At 40.3% G+C, this 22642-nt stretch overlaps 1 protein-coding gene across 1 annotated transcript in view; it reads left to right on the forward strand.

Annotated features, from left to right (window-relative positions):
• The window catches only part of EDIL3 (EGF like and discoidin domains 3), a 235807-nt gene extending 216716 nt beyond the window's left edge, over positions 1-19091 (forward strand). Inside the window, exons 10-11 of the mRNA XM_028748436.2 lie at positions 2073-2228; positions 11252-19091. Of these exons, the coding sequence (XP_028604269.1) occupies positions 2073-2228; positions 11252-11401 (306 nt within the window). The 3' untranslated portion in view covers positions 11402-19091. The remainder of the gene's footprint in view (positions 1-2072; positions 2229-11251) is intronic.
• Positions 19092-22642: the final 3551 nt, after the last annotated feature.

Genomic DNA, 22642 nt, shown 5'->3' on the forward strand with positions numbered 1-22642 from the left:
GTTCTCACAGCAGCCAGCCAGATACCTGTAGGAAGCCTGCAAGCTAGACTCTGCCCACCTGCAATTCCCAGCAACTTTTCTGACTCTTTGCAAACTCCACAATACTGTACACAGCATACAGTATTCCAAATGTGGTTGCACCATAGATTTGTGTTAACAGTGTTATGATAGCAGTTTTTATTTTTAGTTCCTTTTCTTATGATCCCTATTGAATTTAGCAACACTTTATCTGGGTTGACATGGTTGGGATTGTAGCCTCATTCTCCAAGTTCATCCTAAGCTAACATCATTATTTTCATATTGCTACTGATGGGGAAAGAAGTCTAGGTATAGTTGTCATATCAGTCCATCTACAGCAGCAACAACAACCACCCACTTCCAAAAAATCTCAGTGCATGTTCCAGATGCAACTCTAAAACAAACTAAGCAAAAAATAATCATAAACCTTAAAATAATTGCAAAGTAGCTTAAACATAGAATCCATTTTTATTAGCATTATTTACCAAGGAATCAAGCACCCAGAAATAACACCATGATTATTTTATCATTATTTTAGCAGCTAATAAAAATGCTAATTTGCTGATGAGAGACATATGGATAAAGGAAAGTCAACTGCAACCCATTAAAGCCATAGTGAATGCTAAGAAGGAAATCATCTCTCTCCCCCCCACCCACCCCCAGTTCCTTGATAAGACTGGCAATAGCAAAATAAAACTGCTTTCGAGCTCTGCTTTAGCACTTGGATTAGTGAGTCACTTTAGTTTGGGGCTTCCTTTCCCACTTTCAGAAGTGGCTCACCTGCAATTCTAGCTTTCTGACAGCTGTGCTACTACCACTTGCCCTGAGGCAGGCAGGGAAGAGGATGGAGCTCTGTGGGCACACCAGCAGAACCAGTCAGTTGCTCCTGCAAAGGCAACTGCGCCATGTCAGTGGCACCACTTTTGGGAAGCTAGCATTGCAGCTATGCCCACCAGGTGCATCACTTCTGCTCACCTTAGTTCAGATACTCAGCTTCTGGAAATCTGAGGCAACACTTTTCTCCCTATTAACTACAATAGGGAAATCAAGAAATGGCTATAATTTCTTTATGCTTTGCCAGAGGATGAGGCCTGCCAGATTGTAGACAAATAGGTGCAGTGGGGCCTGTACTGGGCAGCTTTAGAATTTCAAAGTTTAAAAAAGTACAGGTGACAACTTTTTATTACTTGGCAGAATTGGATGAAATACATAGGTACAACTTTTCCCCCTGAGTGAATGAAGAGTGCCAAATGTAGGGGAAGATATTTTTGTGTAAGTGGATCCCTTAATATTTATGGAGCTGGGTTGTTGTTTTTTAAGCCATGGGTCAATGAATTCAGCAGTCACTATGACCATGCAAGTATCATTGAGATAATTGAAGTTACATGAGAATATTGTTTATAGGAGTGCGCCTTTAGTCACTGCTAGCTGTTCTCAAGACTGCCAGTGTGTGTCTTGCCAGCTATGTGCACACAAGGAACATTTGCTTCAGAAACATTTATAGTCCACAATGGGAAACACTGTCTGTGGGTGGCTTTGCTTTACTAAATCCTTGCAATCAAATCCCTGCAATCAGATGGGCATAATAATTCATCTTGTCGGAAGGAATTACATAAATATTGTAAAACATTTATGCACCAGAAAGCACAGCAAAAATGCTGAAAATGACATTATGGAAATAAGTCAGAAAAGCAATCTGAAGATCATGGAAGTTCTCATCCAGGATTAGAAAAATGATTTAGCATGGGGTGGAGTGGCAAATTCATTCCAAGCTATTTATTTCAGTGTGCCTTATTCTGTGACTAAATGTTGGAAGTTTTGTGCAAACCAATGTGATTGATAATAATTCTAATAAAAACTGCATTCATTTACTATATCAAACGTGACAATGAATTTCACACATTACTTTCAATATTATTTTGCCCATTTGTATTAGATCATCTGTGACCTGGCCAAGAAAGAAACTCTAAACCTTTTTTGAAAATGAATTTGAGAACTCAAAACATTGTAACGTTACCATTTTGTATTTACTTTTTTGTTTTTTTGTTTTTTAGATTGATCTTCTTGTTCCTACAAAGGTGACGGGCATAATTACTCAAGGAGCCAAAGATTTTGGTCATGTACAATTTGTGGGCTCCTATAAACTTGCCTACAGCAACAATGGAGAGCACTGGACCATATATCAGGATGAAAAGCAAAAAAAGGATAAGGTGAGGTAATGAGGCAATTGATATTTGGAAAGCATTTTTTTATAGAAAGCTGCTACATCCCTGGTAATCACAGAGCTAGTAGCCTGCAGGTTAATGTCTGCTGTCTGCTTTATAGGATGTTCATGCCAAAGGGTCTATGGCTAAAAGTCAAGGTGAACAGAAAGAATCGATGTCGTTATGCACCAACATTTATAGATACTTCAGTTTTAGTTGCAGGAATGTGTCAAATTTAAAGCTGTTAAATGGAGAATATATTTTTATATGTATATCATCAAATGCACTTAAAGGAAAACGTTTCATTTTCCGATTTTAAAATTCACTTTTATCCATGGTAAAATGGTTCATAAAATATGCAGGAGTCACCTGGCTTCCTGGGCCCCCTTGGCACATTTGCAAACTTGAGAAACTGTTGTGGGTACCACACACACACACCACACTTGGGCCACCTGCCCACCTACACAACTTCCCTGGGCTGCTGCCCACACACTCATTCACCTGGGCCACCCCCCTGCCTGTCTCTGTCTCTTCATCACCCTCCCAACACAGCTGTGATGGCCCAGCAGCAAGTGAAAAGGATTGTGTCATCATACTGTAGTTTGCAGCAGCCTCTGTTGGTAGCCACATGAACTATTGTGTGAAGGCACACTTACATTTTTATTATATGCAAGATAATCAATACAATACTCTGCCTTCAGGACATACTGTATAGTTCCTGCCTAGCCTGTTTATACTTCAAACAGCAAGGAAATGCACTTAGCTCTCAAAACTGTGGGAGATCTGAGCTAAACATATAATAGAAATCCCAACACAGGGTTAGAAATATATCGCCTGATGAGAGTACACATTTCTAAGTTACATAAGCTTGATAACCACTATATTGCTTCATTGGTGTTCAGTACTGAGTAGATTGAAGGAAGTTTATCAGTCAGAGGGGAATTACTAGTGCAAATGCCATCATAAAAATGCCGTCTGTTTGCACATGTGGTTGAGATCTAATAAGAAATGTCATGACCCGCAATTCCACTGGAATCATGCTAGGATATTTAAGTGACACTACCAAGCAGAAAGCAATAACTTTCTGGAAAAAGCTTTCCCCAGAATCTATTTATTTATTTATATTAAATTTCTATACCACCCTTCATATGAAGATCACAGGGCAATTTACAATATAAAAACACAAAAATGCATAATCTAAAATAACAGTCACTGGAGCACAGAAAAAATTGGTCCTACCCAAAATTTCAGAGTGGATCTGTAAAAACTAGGGCAAAATGTGGATGTTGAAACTGACAGCATGCATCTGTCTCAAGAAAGACACATTTTTTCTCAAAGTTGGGTATGAGTAATTAGGTTAACTTTTTAACTATATCAAAGTGAGTCAATCACAAAATAGTTCTGTTATAATCCATATTATTTTTATATGTTATAAGCAATGAAAATTCATAGGCGGAAAACTGGTATTTATGAACATCTCTGAAGACTTTTGAATTCTATTCAAACTAGCCTGGTGTGCAACTGTTTTTCTAAAGAGGAAGCAGTTCTCTTCCTTCTCGAGCGATGGACGCCGCCTTGTATTATAGCAGCACTGCCAGTTAGCCATCCTTCCCAGATAGCAGTCAGCTGGAGCAAGCTGTGTAGTAGAGTTGACCTTCAAATAGTCTACCCCCTGCAGTGATGGTGAGCAGCAATCAAATACAGTTTTCATCTACCATTATCTTCTGAGAATTCCTACAGAGTTTCAGACAGTCTGGCCAGCTATACAAACACAAGTCTAATATTGACCATAGCATGACTCCCTACCATGAATTAATTTCATGTGTGTCCCATCTTTTCTCCAAGATGCTCCTCACAATTTTTTCTTTACTTAGCATCCTGTGAACTACGTTAGGCTAGTCCAAGGTGGCCAGCTGAGCATCACACCTGAGCAGGAATTTGAGCATGGATTCAGACTTAGCATTCTAGCCATGGGCTAGAAGAAAGGTTAACATTGCAATGTAAGCAGTGGGGGTATCATGTATACACTTAAGATTAATGTTTTGCTGGTAGCCGCCCAGAGTGGCTGGGGCAACCCAGTCAGATGGTTGGCATATAAATAAAACAACAACAACAACAACAACAACTTGTTGGAGATGGCAGATAACCTTTCTATATATGGATACAAGATTTGAAGGCTTATAATAGTGGCTTTACATGCCCCTGAGTTATCTAGTTTGAATTAAAGCCTGAGTCAAATGAAAATTCCCAGTTTTCCTCCCTGCCTGCCAGATTCCCAGTCCCTGAACCACCTTTCTTCTCACATGGAAAGAGAGAAGTCAGCCCTTCCCTCCCATCTCCAGTGTCTGATAACGAGAGTAGAACCTAGGGACAACTTGTGGCCCTCCAGATTCCATTAAAATCCAGCTCCATCAGCATAAGCTGGCATGGGAATGATGGGAATTGTAGACCAGCAACATCTGAAGGGCCATGAGAACTCCATCCCTGGAACAGACCTTAGCAGAACTACATATCTCAAGGGCAGAAATGCATGTTTGGCATGTTGCAAAGTGTACTGGGACACCAGATAAGGAGGGCAGAGCCATATTTCATCACTCCCTGTGCACGACCACTGCTCCCACACAAGAAATAAGATATTTGGAGTATGGCGATGGAGTGTCCACAAAAAGATGGTGTTTTGTGGGATCAGGGAGTCTGGGAGGGAGGCATGGGCTTATTTTCCAAACGCCAAGTTGACTCAGAAAACAAATTGACTTATTTCCACTGTTAATCTCACTCAGCTGTATCATTAATTGTAGTTTACAGGGTTTTCCCTGGGACTGTTGCTCATTTTTCCCTCGTCCTCAACTGAATGGCTGATTGCAGTATTGGTAGACCTTGGGGAACAATGAAAACGTCTACTTTAAAACATTCTGCATTCACAGTTCGATAGATACATCTTCATTGTTATTCTAAGCACAAACATTCATTTGAAGAGGGAATCTGATGCCCGACAGCTGGGAGGCAACTTCATAAGAAACTCTAGAATCCAAAAATATATATCCTTCTTACAGCTTTGAGCACATCTTTAGGTTCTTCCTGATCCATAGTTAATTCTTTGGCTTGGAATACACACATCAGTGACGTGTAATGCTCATCTTAGAAACAAAGCAAGCATTGTGACTCCCTTTTTTCTGGTTTGGATTTTAATCTGTCCTGAGGAAGAGCATCTCCCTTCCCTTCATCCATGAACCCACAACTAACCTTCTTCCTACTCTCTTGTTTGCTACCACTCTGTTATTTATTAAATTTCTATACTGCTCTTCATCTGAGGATCACAGGGCGGCTTGCAGTAACAAACACAGTAACAAACAAAAACAATACCCCACCCCAATACTCTAGTATCACAAGGTTCAAGAACTGGCATCAAACTAGTTTCAAGGTTCAGCCCCACCTGATGTTGTGTAAGCCGCTTTGTGGACAGAGAGAGCATGTATGAAGTAATTTGCCCACAATTTCTACCATAACTTCACAGCCCCACATAGCAAGCTCACTTTTGAGCAAGCTCCAGCCCTGGGAGTGTACAGCTTTCCCACATCTTAGCCAGATGGTTCTCCTGGGCATCTTTCCATTCTCACCATATTTGCCACATACACTGGTATTTCTGCCTTTCATAGCCTCTCCTCTCTCGCAAGAGATGGGGACCAAAATCCCAAGACCCAACTCAAGTGGTTTAGGTCCAAAACCTCACAGAAAGAAGCTGCAGAGAGCTACCTCTTCCTTTGCCCCAGCCATCTTTCTCCTTGCAGGCTTCATTGTGAATAAGAGGGGACATTGCCAATTTCCTAAATGCAGGCCTCTACGGGATGGCTGGTGATGCATTGCACATGGTGCTGCTTTCAAATACTGTCCAGAAACTTCAGCTGGTGGAAAATATCCCCACTCGGTCATGAAGCTCATTAGGTGATCTTGGGCCAGTCGCTGCTTCTCATCCTAACCTACCTCACAGGGTTGTTGTGGGGATGAAATAATGAGGAGTGAACCATGCAAACCACCTTGAGCTCCTTGGAGAAAATGATGAGATACAAATTCAATAAATAAAACATTTTAAGTAAGTAGGCATTATGAACAGATTACATCAGTTCTATCTTGCCTTCACTGTCCAATTCAAAATGCTGGTTCAGACTTATAAAGCCCTACACAGTGTGGGTTTTCTGTATTTGATAGATCCCCTCCTCCTGTATTTTTCTATCTGTGTACAGCAAGGCCATCTACAGAGACCCTTTTCCAAGTGCTTTCTTAATCTGAAACTTGGAGGCTGGCTATGACAAGAGAGAGGGGGACTTTTTGGCAGTGGCTCTGGAATGCTCTTCCTATGAAAGCTCACCTGGTGCCCGTGTTGTTGTCCTTTCAGCACCAGGCTATGACCTCTGTGGTTCTCTAAGGCCTTTTAATATCATGTATTTTTCATTCCACCTCACTCTACCTAATGGTGGGGCCACTTTTGCTTCTTTCTCTCCTGATAGTACTTCATCTTTAAACCAGGCTTGGATAGCCCTTGCAAATGTCGGCCTCTCCAAATAGAGGACTGCCCTCTGGACAATAGGACACATAGCCACTGTATGCTTAGTATGTAGTTAAAGGTTTTGGGGATTGCTTTGAAGTGTGAAAAAGCAGATTTCTAGCAGTGTGTGCGTGTCTGCCACTTATGTAGTTGAACCAATATTTTTGATATTCATGACAAAATTTGCATGTTTGATTAGGCACTAAGCAAATGGCATGAAAATCAAATGTATTTCTTTGCTTTTCATCCAAGGCCAATCAGGGCAGCTGAAGGGCAGGCGCGCGCGCACACACACACTCTCTTATCAGAGTTTTCTTTTTAACATTAATGAAAGCAGCAACAGAAGTAAAAAGACTGTTTTAGCTCAGTTCTCATTGCACTTTCAAATGGAGAGGATATGAAAAAGAACAGTTGCTCCTGCTGTTTCTTTCTGGCGCTTGCCACTTTAACTGCCAGTTATCTGAGTTTAAATCGACACCACGTTCCTCTAGGGATGCAGCCCAGGAGAGCTGCAAAACTATACCCTACATTCTCTTTCTTTCTCTCTCTCTCTGGGTTCATTTTAAATGGTTTGAAAGATATACACGAACACCATCTCTGTGTTTGGACTGAGCTGGAAATCACTGAAATTGGAGCATGTTGAGAAAAATACATTTGGGGGGGGGGGGGATCTCTCTGGACTAAATGGTAATCATGTTTTCCTCAACTAGAGGTCAGTAGATCACTGTACTTTCAGTGCTATAGTAATGAATACCATACTTGGTGGAGTCTGTTATGGGGAAAGGAATAACTGTGGGTCGTATGAAAGGAATTGCCATGTAAAATTAGAAATGCATGCCATGATCTGCAAAATCCTTTCCCGCATGCACTTGGGATGTTGCATGCATGGAACAGATGTGCTTTGTGAGAACACCCTGTTCTACAGTATCCTGCAAAGTGCAGGAAACAAGAGTAGCTCCACTTTTCTGCATCCTTTGCATGTGGAAAGAAGGGAAGGGATGAGAAATTTGGTTTGGTTTGCAATCCACACTGGGAACCCACCTAATTCTCCCTTCCCAAAACATTATGCAAACAGAAGCATAGCTATCTTTCGAAATAAACACTTCTCTGAATTTAGCAGAGTAGCTTTTCAACCAACAAATGTACACATTAGGGGAAAGCATGCATAACAATACATCCATAAGCATAACCAGGTCAGGAGAGCAGTTCTGCAAATCTGCCTCACCAAGTGTGTTGCTACTGTTTTAAGTGAAGCAACCTAATTTGCACTTCCTGGACTAATAAGACAATATTCGAATGCAATAATGCTTCAGATACTTTCCTGGATTTTGTGATAACAGTTCTCAGTTCAAGAAGTGTACCAGAATCCATATTTGGGGATAAGAACAATTTAGAAATGTGTGCATTGGTATAAAAGTATACATATTTAAATATTAATTCATATAGATATTTTTTCAGGGTGAAATCGTACTTTAATGTGGAAACATGATGGGATGGACTCATGAATGAACACATGTGAAACTGACACAGACCAAAAATAGATTGATTGATCTATCCATTCCTTACTACTATATAAAGAATAATTACAAAGATTGCTTTACATCAAAGTAGGCTGATGAAAAAACTTTGTTTTTTCTCTAGTCTACCATGCAACCTTGAAGATGGGGAAAACAATGGCTCAGGCTTGCACTAGCCAGTTGCTAAGGAGAAGTTATTTACCTTGAGGATATTAATAATGTTGTGTTTGCAGGATTTTTCACATATGTTGTCTAGGAAAAAAATGGTCTTTGCTCTGTTGGAATTCCTGGTAAATACTGCAAAGAAGACAGCTTAATTGCATCCTACAGCTATTGTTCAAAAACATTTTAAAAAAATCTTATGGCAAGAGGATTAAAAAGACTGAGTTCCCCAGGATTTTCTTGTCAATTGAGGAGAATCTGTCTATAAAGAAAATGTTGTTTTTTGTTTCCCTCCCTCCCGCTTCTTCCTAGCTGCTGCATACTCCTTAGCTTTAAATGACAGAGACAAAAATAGAATTAAAACATAAATGTACACACTAGAACCACTGAGGTGCTACACCAATTGTACAGCTCAACATGGTAGAGATCCCAAAAGTGGGACGAGCACTGCTTTCCTCAGGTCCATCTGGTTGGCTGCTGTGAGAACAGGATATTGGACTGAATAAGCCTTTGGCTTGATCCAGCAGGGCTCTTCCTACATTCGTATGCCCCATACTGTTAGAGCTGTGTTTTGTTATATTAAATGCAATATTTTAGATTTCCCTATTGCTTTTATTTTTTTTCTTACTCAAGTCCAATGAGAAGCAGCCTTTGTACCTGCCACTTTGAACAGGCTGATGGTATGGTTGCCCTATGGGGTGATTGGCAACCAGCTCTCTCTCTCCTTGTTCTCTTAATTTGTTTCCCTGTAAAATAAAAAATCACTGCTGCTACATGCTGTTTCCAGATCAAGCAATCGAGTAACAAGGTGCTATGTAAAAGCTTATAATGTGCTGCTTTGCAAGGCAAGGGCATGGCAGCCTGGAGCACAGGGCTGTAGCCTATGGATGTGTTAGAACAGTCACTTTCATTTTCCTGATGACAAACACATTGCAATTTCAGTCTTAAGAGAATACTGCTTGCCAGCAGTAGGTAACACAAACTGGGGGGAAGGCATTGTTGACACTGGGAAATCCCTGAGCCCAGTTGCTTCCCAAGCGCCAACAATCACCTGTTGGTTGGCTCTTGGAAAATGCTGGAAAGTGGCTTTGCGGGCACCGCCAATCAGGTGGGCAGTAATGCCTGCAAAGCCTCTTTTGTCCAAGCCTCGCCTTGATCTTCCCCACACCTGACATCATATATGACATCATGTGTAGGGCAGGCTGGGTGTGGCTTGGCCAAAATGGCCTTATGGTGCCACAACACTGCTCTACATGCACTATAAAATAAACATGCATCGGGCAAGCACCAAACAAACACTTACCCCAAGGAAATAAATCCTAAAACAAATATGCCTTGCACATCATTTTAACTTCTGCATTTAGCCAGGCTTACTCGGAACTGTTACCATGGTAGCTGACAGTTTGCTTGGCACAGGTGGCATTTTATTCATTAATGACCTTTTAAATAAAAATGATGTATCTCCAAGCTGCATGTGTGAGATTATTTTTTTTTTAATCCTGCATTCCAAATAATCTTGGCATTTAAAAAGTGCTTGAAAGAATTTTCTCCTTATTTTCTGGTCTGCCAAACGGTACACAAACATATCAATAACAGATATTTTAATGTCATCAATAGTAATGCTTTTTGCAGCAGGGAGGTGCACATTGCACAATTGAAGTATTTTCTAGGTGTGTGTCTTGCTTTCCCTCTCACCTCTCACTTCTTCTCATCCTCCCCAACCCTGGTATTACTAGACTAAATGATGGTGTTAGTTTCAACAATACCCTTAACAGGAGCAGTGCTTGATAGCTCATAAGAGCAAAACACAATGGTGCACTTCTTTAAACAGCCTGTACCTTGTTAGTGAATGTTTTGAGCAATATGGTTGGAAAGCCACTGCTATTAATGAAATTAATGGCATCATTTTTAGGTCAGGGTCTCCCAGAGTGGTCAGTATTGATCCCCTGTGTTGATGGGATTGTGCAGGGGTTGAATAAAGTCCTAGGGGTTGAAAGAGGTCAGAAAGGTCTTAGAGTGGAAAAACAAGTTAATAGGGTATCATGGAAGAAAATTTAATTGGGAGCTATGAGCTTCAGAAATAAAGGGCATGGGCATGTGCAGAGTGATATGGTGTTATTTTCCTTTGGTTTTACTGTGTTTTTTTTACATTTTATGATTCCTAGTAAAGGCGATTGATTAATAAATCCTGATTATAGGTTGATATTCTTGGCTTTATTTCATTTACATTCCTAATAATTTGGGTTTGGGTCAGTACCTTTATAAACTCATCAAGGGGTTCATGAGCTCTGACATTTGTGAAACCCTGTATTGGGTAATGATGGATCATATTGTAGTTTGATCCTAAAACCTGTTTACAGAGAAGGAAGCCACCCTAAGGCTGAATTTAGACACATAAAAAACAACAACCAACGATTCAGTTAAATGCATTGTAAACTTCTTACAGGGAAATCCCGCGGGACTCCATAGCAACATCTGGTGCCACAGAGTTATAACGCATATAGAGCGCTTTATCTTTACGAATGTAGCTGAGTCGTAAGTTCAATAGGGTTTACTCGTCAGGAACTGGATTTAGGAATTGTAGCCATTGGTAGGTTGTTGTTTTTCTGGAACACCAAGCATTCCCAGTAATATCCATATATAAAACATAATTCTTTCCTGAGTCAGGCAACCTGACTTTCTGATGGTAGCACATATCTGTCTATCTTTGTTGTTTTTCACGGTGCTCTCTAACCTCCATCTCCCCACTCTGCCTGGTTTCTTTTGTACTATTTTGCTATCACTGGTTCTTCTTGGTCACTTTTCAGGTTTTCCAGGGCAACTTTGATAACGACACCCACAGAAAGAACGTCATTGACCCCCCAATCTATGCACGGCACATAAGGATCCTCCCTTGGTCATGGTACGGCAGGATCACTTTACGGTCAGAGCTCTTGGGCTGTACAGAGGAGGACTGACGAGGATCTTCACTTTTCCGCACAACTCTTGATATTCCTAAAAAAAATATCTCCATAGAAGAAACTGTGCAAAACCTGTAGGAAGTTGAATGGGTTTTTCATGAACAAGTGCTCACTTTCTGGTAGGCCGCTAACTGTCTTTTGTAAGGAGGTCTAAGCCTGCCCTTAAAATGGTCCAAATCTGAGTTGGGGGTTTTCTTTGGGTCCTTTTAAAGCTTAGTTCCAGTTATTGCTCTGTTTTGATGTGGAATTTACCTTTTAAGGGTTTTTTTTCTGAGTTATTTCATGCTGGCTGAAATATCGTTAGGAGTAAGAAGCAGCATCCTTTTTACAAGGAAGATGAAAGTGGCGTGACCGAGTTCACTTGTGACTTGAGAAGGAACAGGCTGATTCATTGTTTCCAAACCCACATGGTCATCTCACTTGCAAAAAGTGATACTGCAGCTTTAGCAATAAGTTTTTCTCGGGGATGACTGCATTTGATTGTTTCCCTTGTGCCTATCAAGCATTGTCAAGATTAATGACACTTTTTTTGGAAGTGATCTCTGTGGTCTGCAGTCCTCCTGGTGTCACAAACTACCTTTTGTAATTTCCTTTACAAACAGCCGAGTCCACCCACCCTAGGGTTTCATTTCCACATGTTTTGCTTCCCATTTAGCACACTGTGGGCATCGTCACTGTCTTTTATGTTTGATCACATTAACTGCTTCTGTTTCTTTTCAATGAGCCAACCTGAATTTTATGGAACAAAATCTGCTATCAGTATATTATGAAGTTAATGATTTTGTCAGTGAATTCAGCTTGCATTTTCTTTCTAAGGGATGCTGAGATGAAAGATCATGGACCAAATTCAAAGCTTAAGTAACTGTAGCCGGGAGGGAGGCACACATGAATGCTACAAAGCGGGCATTCATATGATCCTGCATTTTCATGCATGGTAGTTGCCTCATGGAGCTGCCTAGGAGATGGCTTCTCTGAGATGCTTCCTATGACTCAATGGGCAAGAGTCATTGTGAGATCTAGAGGTGCATGCCGAAACATATGGACTATGTATCCTCGTTCTGAGGAGCAACTCAACTACAGCACTGTCCCCAAGCTTCAGAAATATGTGTGGAAGGATGAAACCTGAGGCTGAGTGGTCATATAATATTATATCTTAACATTATTTTAACCATCAGCTCTGCAAGGATTCTTCAGGCCCTCTGACTGGAGAAGACAAGTCTTGTAGGATACGCAAGTGGCAGTGTTGCAAAAACAGAGAGAGGAAGGAAGTGGGGGAATTGGATTCAGATACGGGGCAGGTGCCAATCATCAGTGATAATAAGCAGGGCTGAGTGTATGCTATGAGCCTTCAGGAAAGAAATTGGAGGGAGAGCAAAGAACTCATTATTGGGTGATGAATTCAGCTTTCTGGGAATGGCAGCCTTCATTTCAAAATGAGAATGTTTATAGCTCTTAAATATGATCGAAAGTATCTTGCCAGCAGCTGCTGCAATCTCCAGAGGTTGGAATTTCAGTGCCCACCATAGTTCCATCACCTCCCCATGACTGGAAAGGGTATAGAAGTTGGATTGTAGAATTTTAATTATTTTTTAAAATGTGGATCATGCAGTGCCCTGATAACAGAGAATGGAGTACATACTGCCCTGATGGATCAAGCAGTGTGCATGCATTCAGAAAGATAAGCCACATACAGGAGTCAGTCAAACACCACAGTATTCCTACTTCAGGCATTCAGTTTTCTTATCATTTGCAGCCTCAGTGCTGGCAGAGCTTGCTATCACTATTGAAGGAAGAGCTGGGATTACTGAATGGGGTAAAAAGGTTTCTGAAGTGTTTTCCCAAGTAACTCCATGGGGTCATGTGGCAACCGCAGCTGCTGCATCATAGCTGTGGTGTGAACTGTTTATCACAGGTCAGCTATCGCTAATGGGTCTTGCTTATACATCAGAACAGATCCCTTCAGAGGAAGCAAATATCTCAAGAGGTGACCTTATTACTCATCGTTAGTGATTAGCCTATTACCTAATAACACCCTCTTCAGTTGATAACCTGAATTAGCCATAAATCCAGTTCTCTTGCGCATTGACCTCTGTGACTAAGATCTTCCATTTGAAATTGTCAAGATGGCTGTAGCTTCATTTGAATGGACCTAGGATGCAGCGCACATCAGTCAATGCTAGAAAGCCATGTATGCAGTTTTCCCAGAGAAACAGTAGCCCATGCCAATCCCTGGCCAAGCAAGATATGAGATGCTGTTGCCATTGGAATAAGTACACAAAGGTGCTGGCAGAGCACTGTGTAAATGGCTCTCCATTTCTGACTCTGCCCGACCACCATCTGGGTCAGTGCAACCCAAGCTGTGACAAATGTGTATGAAAACACGGCCAGGATTTAATAGAAGGAATTTATCTTGTGTAAAACTCCTTCGTTGTGCAGAAGGAGTTCCTGGTAAATGGTAGTCCTAACAAATATTGCAAAGCACTTTCATTTTAATAAGGTATTGGTATTCTGTCCATTTCTTTTATAATTCTTGAGTGTCTTCTTATTACTTAAAACCTTCAAGTTGTGCTCATTTTCATTTTTAATTTCATAACATACTGTGGTAGATATTTTTTTTCTTGGTTGTGTCTCATTAACACATCATGCTAAGTATTTTTTTTTATTAAATTCCATTATCATTAAAAGAAAAAAAAATGGAGATATAAAGATGGGCTCTATGACCTTAATAAATACTTAGTCATCCTATAATTTTACAGTAAGGAATCGATACGCTTGTTTAAAAAGAAAAGAAAAAGATTTAAAAGTCTGATATATTTTTTAAAGGTCATCACAACCTTCACATAAACTCCTACTCTGCAATAGGAGATAATGGCCACGTTGACACATCACATGAAACTGTGCAGCGTGAACTCACATGCTCCTCCCCTCTTCTCTCCTCTCTTCCTCCTGAGGGGAAGAGTTTAGAAGTTCTCACATCCACTTTTGCTTAACCATGGTTTGCCGTGTCATCTAGAGCAGCAAGCCTGTTTTAACATTAACTGCGGCTAATTTTAAGACATACCCTCAGGTCTAGATGTTACAGCAAGCTGTGGTTAATCAAAAGTAGAAGTGAAAGCTTCAAAATTCCTCCTTCTGACCACATGGAAAGAGGATAGGATAGGGGAGAGGGTGAAAACCCAAAGCTCACTGCAGCTTATTCCTGTTTGTGCACATCACACTAAACAATGATTTAGCATGACATATGGACATGGTCATTACATCTGCTTTGCTTAAAAACAAAAACCTTTAATGATCAGGGGATGCTATCTTGAAAGCGCCTCTCAAAAACATCGAACCAGTAGAATAATGAGATCTGTCGATAAAGGGCACCTAATTCTTAAGGTGCATTTGTTCACACTTTTTTTTGTAAGGCTTAGACATGGATATTCTGAGCTCCTTAGTTTGAGAATCTGATCAAGTTAAAGCAAGTTATGTGTAAGAAATGTTAAGGTCCTGTGCAACACTGTTAAGTTTATGGGGTTTCTTTGTTTTTTAGTTGGATTTGTGCTGCATTACAAAAGCCACTAGACTGTTACTGTCTTGTCTGTAACTGTGTTAACATTTCTTAACAATGTTATCTATGGAGTGGTCTTCAATTGTAGTGAATAATTTTAAAGAGAAAGTCAATCATAACTGTGCTTTAAGGTGCAAATGGCTAACAGAATAAGGATGGTAACTGAAATGGCATTTAACTACAAATGGCCCAAATCCTGCACTTTTAAGCTCTTATGAAGATCCTGTGATTCACAGCCTACTTCCTCCAGAGTAGTTTTTCTTAATTGTATTGGCCTATGCTGGAGAAAAGAACTGTGGTTTGTTTGACATTTTAGTGGGTCGAGACTTCAATGGGGCCTCATTTTTATACGCCTATTTGATGGGGCCAAATTTTGCACTTGCAGTCCTTGGCTGGTTCAATGAATAGCATGCCTAATCGTATGAGGCCTGGCACCACCACAGTAAACACTGGTACCAACCCCAAGGTCTACCTGTGGTCCACCCAGAAAGAGTAGTGGCAGTGTCATATTGGGTGTGTGTGAAAGATGGGGGAAGATGGGGGATTAAACAGGTGATTGGTGCTGCATCTATATGGCACTTCTTACAGAATCACTGTCGAGCAAGGGAAATTGCATACACAGTGCCCTTTTGCACATGAAAGCCCCAAACCCAAAAGAATGCAGGCCACCTTTGATGGATCGGGGTAATGGTCAGCAATTGGTCCTCTGCAGAAGATCTTACTGAAAGAAATGCTTTGGGGATGCAGCTTCCCTGAATAAGAGGTGGTTCCTGCAAATAAGACACGTCAGGTCTGTAACGTTTGGGCTCCATCTTGAACTCCAGCTACTGCTAACACCATGTCAGTGACTATAGCTGTCACCAATGGAGCACTTTGAGCTGCTAGTCAGAATGTTCTGATAAAATGTTTCTGTGTTTATTAGTATTTTTTTTTCCTTTTTTAAAAAAGAAAATGCATTTAAATGAATATTTCTTGGATTTGCAATTAACTTATATGTAATATAGTTTATAGTTCGAAAAAGAGCATCCTATTGAAAATGTGGTCACTCAGTCTTCTATTTGAAAGGGTTGCATTTTTTCCTTCTGCTGCTCGGTTCTGTCGGCCTTTACAATGTTATTCAGAGGAGCCTGAAAGCTTTCCTTTCTTTCTTTTTCAAGATACACCTTGAGGCTTTTTGCCACATTTTGCACCTGTCACAACATTATTAAACTAAAAAAAATGCCTTTGACATCTATTCAGTAACTATGGACACAATTTACTGAGAAATTCTTCTCACTGGAATGAATGGGGCCTGCATAACAATCTGACCTTGTATTTCATGCCATGGCCAAAATAACAGAAGCTATTCCATTTGGGCAAATGGCACACTCCCCCACCAGCCTCTCTTTGCCTCCAGCCAGCCCCCACCTGCCTGCCTTCCTATTACCAGCCCAGAGGGTACCATTGCCTGTCAGATTCCTCCTCCTGCTCTCAGTGTTGCCTTCATATAACTTGCACAAAAGGAACCCGCTGTAGAGGAGCATACACAAATTGAAAAAACAGGGGTTCAGGCCAGCATACAAAGACAAAATATATGGCAAGCAAAGTACAATGAATGCATTTGTCACAATGTACCCACTATTACAGGGCACACAGTACATGCAAGCGGTATTGCAGAACCATCAAAATAAGTACAACATTAGAATTCATAATATATTTTCATTATCTCCGACGCAAGGGTATTCTTGAGAGTGGCAGAGCATTTTCCATATATTGTGTCTTTGTATGCTGGCATGAACTCCTGTTTTTTCAATTTGTGTATATCTTCATATAACTCAACAGGAAAGAGGATGGGGACAAAACTAGAATTAGTTGACTCTGCTTGTCATTGGCTGTAGCACCACCTGGTCCACCTACTGTTGGCCTGCCCTTTACCCCACCAGCCGCCACTGCTGGACATCACATTAACCAAGCGGATACAATGGTTGCATTTTTCTGGAAGCTTGATTGAAGCCTATGTTGAAATCTTCCTCTCTTTTCCACAGTCCTGAATGAGAATCACCGCTCAAAAGCTGCTATTTGTATTTCAAGGGAAGTCAATAGGACCTTCCCTTGGAATGCAAATGGCAGCTCTGATGGTTTTTCTCTAAACCATGGCAGGAGAAAAAGAGCCAAACTCCCCTCTTCACATGCACCTCATTGCCCTAAGGCTGCCCTGGCTTCCCCACAGCTCCTGTTTACATAACAAAAAATATATGCAGGTCTAGTTTTGCCCTCTATGAGGCTTGCAAAGGAAGAACTTCCCAGTGGATTGTGTCCTTTGGATTAAAGGTAACAGTTGACCTCTAAATGTGTCCCATATAGAACACTTTTTGTTCTGTTTGTCATTGTGCACAATGTGTATAGTGTGTTCTGTAGTAAGAATGAGCTCACACGTACATATTCATGGTCACTCTGTGACTGGCATGTGTGAAAGCCATCACTGATCAAGCACCTCAGACAGCATTTTCAGATTACCTGCGCACCTCGACCACAACACTTTTCAATGCAGGGAGTTCACACATTCGGCTGTGAGTCACCAGCTGTTGGTTAATTGTGTACTAAAGCACAGTGTGGTGTACATACATGTTTTGGTCTGCCCTGAGTCTAGGTATTACATCGTATTAATAAAAATGGAACAACGCCACACAATTGTACATATGTTGGATGTCGTTGTGATCTACAAATTGCCTAGGTTTTAAGCTCAGGAGGCAGTGCTCCAGGCCAAGTGGTTTGTGGATCATAATTGTACGTTTTGATTGAAAAATAAATGGGGCAGGTTCACAAATTGCCCTGACATGTGTGCTCTTCGCAAGTCATGAACTCAGAAGCAAGTCATGGGCACACATTCTCCCCTCATTTGAATGTGCACATGAGCCTGATTTTGCTTTGTTCATGTGATCCGTACACCCTTTTGTATGAGTATTTTATATCAACGCATGTGGCTCATAGGCCTTTTCAGACATTCAGTAATCCATGGAAGGGAACAAGGTCACATTTGCTGTCTTGCTGTCTTCTCCTGATCTCTATGCCGTAGAGTCTAGATGTTCATCCCAAAGTCTGAACACAAATGCATATAATGGTACATTCACAGGCTCCATACATGCAATAGGGGACCCTGCTTTTTGCAGAGCTCAGTCATGTGGAGGGAAGATACATTCATCAAATATGTATACATACTCAGACCTTTGGATAAATGTGTCGAAGTTGGGACAGCTTGTGTGATAGTGATTCTCCCCCTCTGTATGTTCACTGGATGTCTAAAAGGGCTATAGAAAACATTCTATGAGTTGGATGTGTATGTGCAAGCCTGAGACTACTTGCAATGCATACATGATGAGGTTTGAGTGAACATCCGGTTAAGGAGAAATTTTCAGTTTTCTTAGTCTGAAATAGTTATGTTGAAGCTAATGGAACATTTCCAGAAGTAGGCTCTTTGAGATTTACTACAATGTATTTAGGATCAGCATGTTGGTTTATTTAAAGCTGCAACCCTCAAGCTTGAGTGATCTCTACTGAATTAAATAGTTTGAGATGTGTAGCCTTTAAACTTCTTGAGAAAACATTACGAAACAGTCCTTAACTTTTGTATTAATTCTAACAGCAAAACTGAAGGAGTGGAAAAAAAATCATCTGTGTTTACCCCAGAGTTGTTAGTCATTTCTAGGCAGATTTCCCATTTCTATAGCTCCCTAATTTACTACTTTTATAGCCTGGAAAGTTAAACATAATGCACAAGGCTTAGGATAATCTATGTTCTATTAAGGGCTTCTCACATAAACAAAACAAAAAACCCACCCACCCCTGGTTCTGAATTTTAGGTTGACTTTCTCTTTCAGAATGAACAGATACAAATTTGTGTGAGTTTTGAAGACTAAGGATACTAATGAGTGTATCTGTGCTATACAACAACATACGAAATATAATATTCAAAGCTGGCTTCAGATGTGTCAGTAAGTACAGAAGTATCTCAGACACAGTGACTTTTGCAACCTTGGCGACCTGTGTAAAGTTCCAATGTTTTTGTATATATTTAAATTATGTAGAATGATGTTAAAACAGTATGACCTCGTCTAGTCTTCAAACTTAACAATAAAACTTTTGAGAAACTGGAAAGTCCTTGAAGTGATTTGAATGGTACCTTCTTTCATCATCTGAGAGGAGAAAGTGGGGTGTTCACTAGATAAGTGTGAAAAAGGGTATCTACATTGTTGCTATTATAGTCCTTTGGAAATCACTCCACAATGCAGCCTGCAAGTGCATATCAGCATGAGAAAATAAGAATTCATATAATTTTCATTTCCACACATTGGCAGTGAATCCAGGCACACACTTTGTTTCTTGCATAGAATAGCCCTGAATCATTTTGAATGGATGGATGTGCTTATCCTCTTGGTTTGGTTCCTGTCCTGAGCTTCAATACTTGAGAGAATTGCTACCTTGTCACAGACTAGCGAGCCATAGTGTAGTTTGATTGATAACTAGGAATCTAAAAGAGACCTTCTGGGAAATTGCAGGCTTCTTATCAACAACTGTGCACACACTCTGTGGAGGCCACATTTCTATGCCTTCTCAAGGACTTGCATTACTCTTGTCTTGTTCCGCTTCCACTGCCTCTATATAACTTAACCTCCTTGTGTGGCCCTGTCCTTAGTTAAATCTTTGGAGACTACCTGGAGATATAAGCTCAGAGCTCCCCTCGTAGTGATAAACAGTGAATCTCCCTTTGAGCTCAGGCTCCGCTTCCTGTCCAGTTCTCTATATTGTGTATTACATTCTCTCTGCTGCTGTATTTTCTCCTGTTCTGTCTTTCTGTTCCATCATGGAATCCTGTTCCTGCTTATCTGCAGGGCAGCTGTTTCTGTTGGCTCTCTTAAAAGCAGGAGCACTTGCCTGCCCACTAATGTATTCCCACCCTTAGGCAAATTACAGTGGTCATTGCTCCATTCAGATTCCAGCTGAACAGAGAGAACAGCAGGCCACACCAGGTCAAGAGTTCACAAATTTTACTGGTTTATGTAAGCACAGAAGGACAACACATTTAGCAGCAAGTGGCTAATAAAAGCATATATAAAGCAAATTACATCTCTCCTTTGTACATTATGTGTTACTCCTCTGGGTTAAGCTGATGATCAATTCTTTTACCCCAGCAGCAGAGGACAAAGATGGGTCAAGCCTCCTCAGACACCTAAGGGCTTGTCCACTTTTTGGTTTTGCAGCACTCTCTGATGAGGAGCCTCTAGCCAAGTACTCATGGAAATACTTGGGCTTCTCTGACTCTCTGACCTGGTTCATTCCAGGCTGGTTCCTATAGGCAAAAGGTCCTATACAGCCAGGGCTTTTTTTCCCCTGCTGAAACTCACTGGAACTGAGTTCTGGCACCTCTCAGGTGGGTGCCATTGCCATTATAAGAGAACAAGAGAGGTAGTCATGCTGAGTTCCAGCACCTCTTTTTCTAGAAAAATAGCACTGCATACAACCAATAGAAATGTGTACAAACCAAGACATTTTCCCTAAGTGGCCTAAGTATGGCATCAGGGCAGGTCTAGCCGTCTTGTGTGCTTCAAGAATCATCCTTCCAATTTATTTTTGCATCTTCAATATGTTGCCCCAAGCATGGCTCCCCCACCTCTCTCTCTTTCCTTTTTCATTAGCCAGAACATCAAGAAGTGCTGGGCTCCCTATTTCCCAAGGTATTTCATGTAGGAGAACTGAAGTTGTTCCCTTGACCTATTTAACCACAAACAAGTAATGCTATTCTTACTCCATTGCCTTACATTTTATACAAATGCATGGGTCATCTTACCATATCAACCATTAGAAGCCTTCTATCCCCATGATCTCCCTCGCACAGCTTTTCTCAGATCCTGAAGCCATTTTCTTAGTTCTTGGGTTGCTTGTTCCAGTCTCATGGTTTGGGGATCTGCATCATTCCAACCTCCTCCTTTCATATTTGAAGAAGCTTGCTTTATGTGCTATAAAGTGTGCAAGTCATCTCTTAGGAACTGCCTGAAGATACAACAGTGTTAGCAGCTGCTCCCCCAAGCAACTGAAATACAGTCTGTAACCTGAATGTTATTGAAAACTTAAAGGGTATATAGGAGATCCTTGTGAACCTTTTTCTTCATTTAGCATGTCTAGGCATACCATGGCTATTATGAGGCTAAGCTGAGAGCCTGGGATCAGCTCTAGAGTTCATCACACTGGAGGTAGTTCCTGAGAAGAAAAATGTAGGTTAAAATTATCCTTGTGCAATGGTCCTTGAATTACGAATAGGAGGTTCCTTTCTCTCTCCTGTCAGAAAATATTAGTCAGTTTTCCTTGTTTTCTCAAGAATATATTGACAAAGTTAACCAGAATAAGACACTTAGAAACATGACAAAATTTGAATGGGTGCTTTTGGAACCAATCACCAATACAAAATAAATCATTCCCAAAATTTATTTACATCTTATTGAAATAGATATAAGATTAGCAAGTGGATTAAAAATATGGGTTGCTATTAGGGTAACAATAGAACAAAATATGGATGAATCAAAGAAAACTATGTAAGATCCTTAGGGAGAATTCCTTAAAAGTGTTACACTGATGGTACAAAATGCTGGCATATCTGGCAGGCATACAAATAACAAAAATGTTTGGAGAAATTGCAACCAACAAGATACATATATACATTTGTGTTGGTCATATCCTGTTGTGCTACAGTTTTTGAATGTGATATTGGTGGGAATGGCAAACATTACACATATATGTCACACTAGCATTGGGTATTTTAACAATCTGGGAAGAACAACATGATGAAATGGTATTTATGGAACTAATAGTATTTAATTTGATGGCTCCTGGCAGGGTAATAACTTAAAAGTGGAAAACTGCAGAATGTTTGACATTGAATTCTTGGCACAGCAAACTGTGGCAAGTGGCCATGGCAGGAAAAAATGGACTTACCAACTTAAACTAGCTGAAGATAAAGCTAAAATATTTGATTTTTATATAGTGCAGTATGGTTTTATTTCATACATAAATCAGGGATCTATACAGCAACATTTTTCAAAGCCTTTCCCCAGATTACAGAACAGAGATTTAGAACAAATTGTAATATTATGATGAAGCATACTGAAAATCTCCAAGTTGCCAGATCTTACAACAGAAGGAAAGTATGTTAAACACATCACCTTCTGTTCATTATTACATGAGGTAACTCATTTTTATTTTTTCGTATTTTATTGGTTGGCTGATTTGTATGTTGGAATCAAAATTTTAAAAAAATAGAAAGAAAAAGAAAAAAGACACGTTTGAGAATGTGATGTGACATTTGTCACATGGATAGCCCTGGCATTAGACTTTTTTAAAAAACAAAAACAAACCGTGAATAGCTGATTCTTTCAGGGCTGGGGACCTAGATCTGTACCATAGAGACAGGTCAGAGGAAGTCTTTCACCCATTGCTGTGCTGAGCTCTGATTTGAATCACTGCCCATGCTTGCTATTTATTGTTTATTTGTTTATCTATTTCATAAAATTTACATATTGCTTGATTGTTTTTTTAAAAAAACCCTCAAAGCAGTTTACAAAAAAAGTTAAAAATATAAAATTATCACTAAAACATTTGCAACTATGATGTAAAATATACAGTGGGTTAAAACTGCAGTAAAACAGACTAAAGCA

This window comes from Podarcis muralis, chromosome 11 (assembly GCF_964188315.1).
Source record: "Podarcis muralis chromosome 11, rPodMur119.hap1.1, whole genome shotgun sequence".
In the NCBI taxonomy this organism is placed as follows: Eukaryota; Metazoa; Chordata; class Lepidosauria; order Squamata; family Lacertidae; genus Podarcis; species Podarcis muralis.